The sequence below is a fragment of the Cyprinodon variegatus genome, unplaced genomic scaffold, assembly GCF_000732505.1.
Source record: "Cyprinodon variegatus isolate N-32 unplaced genomic scaffold, C_variegatus-1.0 Scaffold676, whole genome shotgun sequence".
Classification (NCBI taxonomy): Eukaryota; Metazoa; Chordata; class Actinopteri; order Cyprinodontiformes; family Cyprinodontidae; genus Cyprinodon; species Cyprinodon variegatus.
Genome location: NW_015151129.1, coordinates 193,496 through 200,557, shown reverse-complemented (window position 1 = coordinate 200,557; position 7,062 = coordinate 193,496). Strand labels below are relative to the sequence as shown.

General features: G+C 36.2%; 1 protein-coding gene across 1 annotated transcript in view; it reads left to right on the top strand.

The window, feature by feature from the left end:
- Positions 1-7,062, top strand: part of vipr1 (vasoactive intestinal peptide receptor 1) — a 61,583-nt gene that overhangs the window by 41,973 nt on the left and 12,548 nt on the right. The window contains exons 4-5 of the mRNA XM_015394174.1: positions 1,806-1,906; positions 4,726-4,823. Of these exons, the coding sequence (XP_015249660.1) occupies positions 1,806-1,906; positions 4,726-4,823 (199 nt within the window). The remainder of the gene's footprint in view (positions 1-1,805; positions 1,907-4,725; positions 4,824-7,062) is intronic.

The following is a 7,062-nucleotide window of genomic DNA, read 5'->3' as shown; positions in this document are numbered from 1 at the left end:
TACTGTTCTTAAGAAGCTTCTACTTCAGAAATTGTGAAGAGAAAATACCCCCCCCCCAAAAAAAAAAAAACATTTAAAAAAGTCCTAAACAGATTATCTTCCATCTCTGAGTTTAATTGTTTGTAATAATTGTTCGTAACTTTCTTTTCAATTCAAGTTTAAAACAATTGTATTTCCATCTTCTTGTTCATATCACTGAACACTAAATTCAATCTGAAAAACTCACACGGAAAGAAAAAGACAATTAGAAGAATTTTATTGATAATATTTCTTTAGTCTTTGGTGCTCACGAAACATTAGCAATAAATTTTGTTTTGATGTGAACTGGAGCAAAGAATAGGGCTGTTTCCCCCCCAGGCCTGAAATTGGTGCGGGAGTGGAGATAGTTGAAGTTGGTCAGTCCATAAACTGCTGGTTGGTTGGTTGCGGGATGGTGTGCTTGAGCTGTATGGAGAAATCCAGTGGATTGCGTGAGCTGATGCTAGTGCTTCACTCAGGGACCTGGAAGATGGAAGTCCAGCTTGGATAACACATGTTGCATGAACCTGTCCTTGATAAGCAAGCATGAAGTGACAGTGAAAAGGAAAAACTCCACATTGGGAGGAAACCTCTGGCAGAACCAGGCTCAACATGGCGGTCTTCTGCTGGACCGGTTGAGATGAGACAGGGAACGCAGTAAGAGTAGGGGAGGAATGACACTCAGATGAAGCTTTAGCTACGATGGTGGAGAAGCGTCTGGAGGTGGGTTGAATCGGGGTCATCTGAATGGAAGTCAGGAATAGAGCAACCACTGCCTGTGCTTTGGGTAGCAGACTGAATTGTGGATTGGAGACATTTTAAGATAACCTCTGGAAGCTGATTGTGCTTTCGTGGAGGTGTGATTCAAAGCAGATTTGCTTGTGTTGGAGGCGGATGAGGATAACTTATCAGTTTCTTCAGGTAAACTTCCGCCAAGGCTTCGTGACAACAAATCTGAAATTGCTTACCATGGTCGAAGGGATTGCTTATTGGATTTTGTTACTTCTTTTTTGTGCATTTAATGTTTAACATATAAGATGATGCAGGGTTTTGAGACAGGCTGTGGGGCACTAATAAGCCGAGAGTGGAAAACTAAAGGTTACAATCCAGCTTCTTTAGTTTTATTAGGGGGGTTTCTGTTTCAGCACTCCTCATTTAAAAGAAAAAAATGTAAAAGTGAAAAACTAAAAAAATATTTTGGTATATATTTCCTTAGTGCTAAATCTTTTTGACAAATTGTGTTCTCAACAATTATATTGTCACAAACTCATATTGAAAGTATTGGGGGGGGGGAAATGTGACCCAGCTGGTTTGAGAGTTGATTTAAAATCCTTAGACCTCTTTAAAGTAGACTTATAAATGATCTTTATGAAAGTCTCATACAGCTCTGGATCTACCATCTTGATGTAGAACATACCAAACTACACATTTAAGGTTTAAAGAAATGAGCTATGCTCAACTTTGTCTTGGTCTATCACATGAAATCCCAATAAACGCATTGTATTCTGTCTAATATATTAAATTTTGAAAAACTAATGAAATATAACCAAGTTTCCAGTGTTGTTCTGCAGAATGTGATCCTTCAGAGAAGCTATTTGTATTAGCAGGAGGCAGTCATACATGTGTGTCTACAAGTCGGAAGCTTGCTTGTTGTCATAGAAGTCAATTTTACATGGACAGAGTTGAACTAACTTTGACTCCTTTTGTGCAGATGAAAGAAAAGATTCACTCACTGGGTGGCTCTGACCTTTTTTATTATTATTTCTACTCCCTCTCTCCCCCTCTAGGGAACCTCTCCAAAACCTGCACAACAGATGGATGGACAGAGATGCATCCTATTGACATCGCTGTGAACTGTGGATACAATCTCAACAGCACCAGTGATGATGTGAGTAAGCTGCCATCATCTATAGGTTGCTCTTGAAGTCCTGCGGCGAATGAATGCAACAGTGAGGCAGGGGAGCATGTCAAGAGCCAGTGGGCAGAAAGAATTCAATGAGAGCATCTTTCCTTTGGTCTGTGGGCCATTGTTGTTAGGTCTATCAGCTAGATTGCTGTATTGACTGCTGGACTCTTGGCTCTGGTTTTTATCTCATATCTGCTTTCATTTCTATCTTTCTGTCAGGGTGCCTGTCTTTAAAGGGAAAGCAAACATATTTTCAGTGTGACAATGAATAAATTTGTATCCTAGAGCTGAATTTGACTCAACTACATGGGAGTGTGTGAGTTTGTTTTAGATTTCTGTGTCGGTTTTGAAGAAAAAATCCTTTAAACTAAACAATTCATGATGTTTAGGAGAAAATATGCTGCCAGCATTAAATATGAATACAACTCCAAGTCAACACTGCCGATTGTTCGCCGAAGCGTTGCACCCTTAAAACCTTACACTGATATGACCCGGTCAGTCAGAAAGTATGTCATTGGGCAAACGAGACATTAGTCAACAATGCTTCCAAGAGGAAGAGAGGTTAGAAAAGGAAGATATACATTATACTTTGCCTTCCTACACTGGAAAAAAAATCTCTAATAAGTAAAAATATCTTAAATTATGTGTATTTGCCCTTTATTTGAGTAAGTAAATGAGATATTTTGCCAATTGTATGAGTATTTTTACTCTTAAAATAAGATAATTAGATAATATGCACTTGAAATAAGACAATGCAATTGTGTTTTCTTATTTTAAATGTAAATTTTCTTGTTCCATTTGCAAAATGTCTCTTTTACCTCCTCAATCCAGTGTAAGGTTTGGTTAAGTGCAAAAAAGGCTAATTCTGTCAGTGTTGATGAAGGTGGGGCAGTACGTGGAGTGGAAGAGCATTACACGGCGGTAAAAAGCTTTCTTGGAGTCGCTCTCTGAGTCAACCAGAGTCTCATTAGTATGCCACATAGGAATTCAGCAGGGTTCGAGCGAGTCGGGGACTCTAAAAGGAATTTGATGTCCATTTCTCTGCATAGTTGATGTCCTTGTGTATCACAGGATGCGGAGCTTCTGATCTCATTTTCGTTTGAAGTAAAATATAAAGAATAATGCCACAAACACACAGGGAATGAAGACAATTCTAAGGCTAAGATTTAACCTTTACACCACTAGCAGTACTGAACCTATAGCTGAAAGAAAGACACAGAGCTGCTAACTTCAGAAAAGCATTAATCCCTGTAATTATATTCTAAATGACAAGAAATGAACCAGATACACGTAATAATAAATATCTGACTGATTCATACTGTATGCAGTGTTTCATTAATGCATTGATATACTTCAAATTCTTTTCACGTGTTTTGGTGAAAGTTGTGAATTGAAAGTAAGTGTGACATGCATTAAAATTCAGGCTCTGTGGGTCAATACTAGTTTTAACTGCTGTCTACTCTTGAAGTCAATGAGAGACTTCTAGTACAGGTAATTATCCGCTCATATACAGTATGACTGACTCATATTCCCCTTGTCTTATGGATGAAACAGTCCAAACTTGACTGTTGCTTGATGAAGAGTTATTGATCATTTTGAAACATGTTCATTGCAAAATGGCTTAGACTAGTTTTTTATTAGGTCTGTTATAGTGTTCCTCAGTTAGTGTGCCTTCACTTCTATCCAAAATAGCTAAAGATTATAGGAAAGGGTTTGAGAAAATCTATTTTTTAAGATTTGCCACAGATTCTTACCTGGGTTTTGGTCTGGACTGTGTTTCGGCTTTTCTAACAGCTAAAAAAGCTTTGATCTAAACCGCTTGTAGCTGTAGTATGTTTGGGGTCGTCGCACTGCTCGAGGACAAACATTAGAACCAAGTCTTATACAGGCGTTTAGAGCTTCTTCCAGGATTGCTCTGTATAAATTCCATGCATCTTCACTGCCACTCTTCAAAAAATACACTGTTCATGTTGAAAAAAAGCATACAAGGTCCTGCAATAACTTGTATTTAAACTGATTGGCTACAGTTTTATTCCATCCATAAGTAATTTTAAGTTGAAGATTTCTCATCTCTCCTGCACAAATTATTTATTTGCTTATGAATCTGTTGTGAATTGTTATTCTTTTGTGAACAAAAAAGATCAAATTAATTGCCATTACATTTTTAGAGTTGTCAAATAAAAGGAACTTATGTCAGAATGTTATTTGTAAAAAAAACATTCAAAGCTAAATTTTCCTCCACCTCCAAATTACATGTTTTTAGTGTTTGTTTATTTCGCAAAATTGAAACTAATTTGTGGTGTTTTGACAAAATGTGAAAATGTTAAAAGTGTTATTACATTTTCAATACACTTTGACAGGAAATAGAAAATAACAGAAAAATAAACATCCTCATGAAACAGCATTATAATTTTTGCTGGAATGTGGTATAAAAATGAAAACTTTATGTCAATTATGCTATATGTGGAGATAGATTTATGTTGCTTTCTTGCTCAGAGGAGAAGCAGGATTTTCATGGTTGATAATATGCAGCCTTGCACACATAAACAGTGTTTTCTGATGTCTCTCTGGATGGATATTCTGCCTGGTATTCATTTTGAGCTGTCAATTTTACAATCATCTCTCCATCTGAAAGGCTTTTTTTTTTGTCAAGTGTGTTGCACACTTGGCTACTCGCATTTCAATAAAGTACTCTGGGTAAAAATGCTCTTTAGATATGAAAGGTTGCAGACCTCTGATACAGACTTTAAATATTTAGCATTATGTGACTCTTTTTTTTCTCAATTTCTTGTCATTTTTAGGGGAAATTTTTCTGGCAGGTGAAGGTTGGCTACACCATTGGTCACAGTGTTTCGCTCATCTCTCTAACTACAGCAATTGTGGTCCTCTGCATCTTTAGGTAGGTAACTCTATCAGTAATTTTGGTTTTGCAAAATTCTCAAATTTATTATTGCTTTGAGTAAAACATGAGAACACTGTTAATAAGTAAAGCTTTGAAATGCAGGGACCAGACTGCATAATTGGGTTCCAGCTGCTAATGAAAAAAAAAGTATGAATCTGCTTTTAATTTGCAGAAGAACCTGGCTGTTATAGGTTGTATGCTATTACAAGTAACATTCATTGTGGAATACAACATGAAAACCAACTGTTATGTTTTTATTGAGAAAGGCTCTACAATTAGCAACAAATAGAAAAGTATTTTTCCAATGACCAATGATCTATTTACTCAAACTTAACATCCTTAACAAGGAAGCTCAATAACTAGTTCCTTAATTTACAAGGGTCTCAAACAATGAGGGAGGTTCAGTTTAAACACTTAACTTCACCCACAGGTCATAATGATATTCTATATATTAATTTTCCCCTGATAAATTCATGCTGATAGACATCTAGAAACTGCCTCATGAAGCAGACCTTATTCTGGGAAGAATTGTTGGTGTTTAGAGATGTGCAATCTTGTTTCCCAGGTGGTGATAGAAATAAAACAATACTGTTCTGATGTACTTCAGAAAAGCTGTTTGTGCGATGTTAAAGCTTGTTAAGAAATCTAACAAAATAATAATAATAATAATAATAATAATAATAATAATAATAATAATAATAATAATAATAATAATAATAATAATAATGAAAATGCAGTCCAGTTTTGTGATGTTTAGGAAATGTCATATACCAGAACAGCAACACTGAAGCATTGGGAAAGTTATACAGAGAAAACCTACAGCAAAGAAAAAAAACTTTCCTCTTGACCATAAGAAACACATAATCCCAACAGATTAGCATATTGCACTCATAAGAGGCAGACAAAACAAACATCCAGTGTGTATCATTGGTTTCTGTCTGCTGCAGATAGCCTGAGTTACTAAAGTACACTGGATCAAAACACATAGCAAAAAACAGAAACACAGAAGTCAACCATCAGGAGTGTGCAGTTAATGTAAAATCTCAACAACAACAGAAGTCAACAGTGTGAGACTAAGATAAGGTATAATTAACCTGCAGGTGTGCCTGTAGGAATTAAATGAATGACTTGCTTGTCACAAATGCATGTTTATTATTGGGAAAAACTAGCTGCAGAAAAATATATATTGCATAAAAACACAGACAATATAAACGTCTGAAAAATGTCGCCCACCCCTCAAAAAAAAGGTTGCAACGCTATAAATCATACATTCTTACAAAGCTAACACTTTGATGCAGTATAAGCTACATTATTATTATTATTATTATTTGAAGGTTATAATCAACCTTCAATTTATTATCAGGTGGTGTGGAGGTTTCTAGAGGACCCAGGTGGAGAGATGGAAGCTGAGATGGTTACTTGCAGATTTAATGCAAGATTTAAGGCAACAGAAGCAAAGACCAAACACAAAATCCAGAAAACCAAAAAAAACCAAGAGGCATCAGGAAAAACACACATGACGAGAAATCAGCAAACAGAGACTGAAGTGGAGGAGTATATATGTCAAACAGAACAAAAAAAGGAGTAGCAACAGATTGGGAGCAGGTGTGGACACAATGATCTAGAAGGGAGCTAGGGGAAGGAGACTGACACAAGAGGACAACAGAGAGTAAACAAGAACTCAAATAGAACCAGAAAACAACACAAAATGAAAATGAATTAGAAAATATAGAAAAACTTAAATCAAAGTATAACTGAAAGCTCTAAATAAAACTTAAACTGAACCAGAAAGTGCAGAATCGTGACAGTTATTTAAAAAACAAAAACAAATTAATAGGCCCCAACAAAAGAACCGCAATGTTACTTTATATTGAATCTTGAAAATTTTACACCCTATGAAACTCTCACTTTTTAAATAATTCATGGATATAAACAGGCAACATGTTATTTTTAAAGGGGTCAAAGAATGCAAAACTTCAAAAGTTTACATGTCATAGATGAATAACGATAGTTCTGTGGGTGAAATGGACGTATAGAGAAGTTCAACCCCATTGACACCTCCTTTCTCTGAAAATTTTACAAACTAAACTTCCACCATAAAACAGGTGAATCCAAAGGAAGCCCAGAGTTGTCGTAAACTGTGGCATGGTGCCTTATTTGGTCCTGGTCTATACTTTTTCGCCCCGAAACTTACATACAGACCAGCCCACGGGTTCACTAGCCCAAGAACATGAAT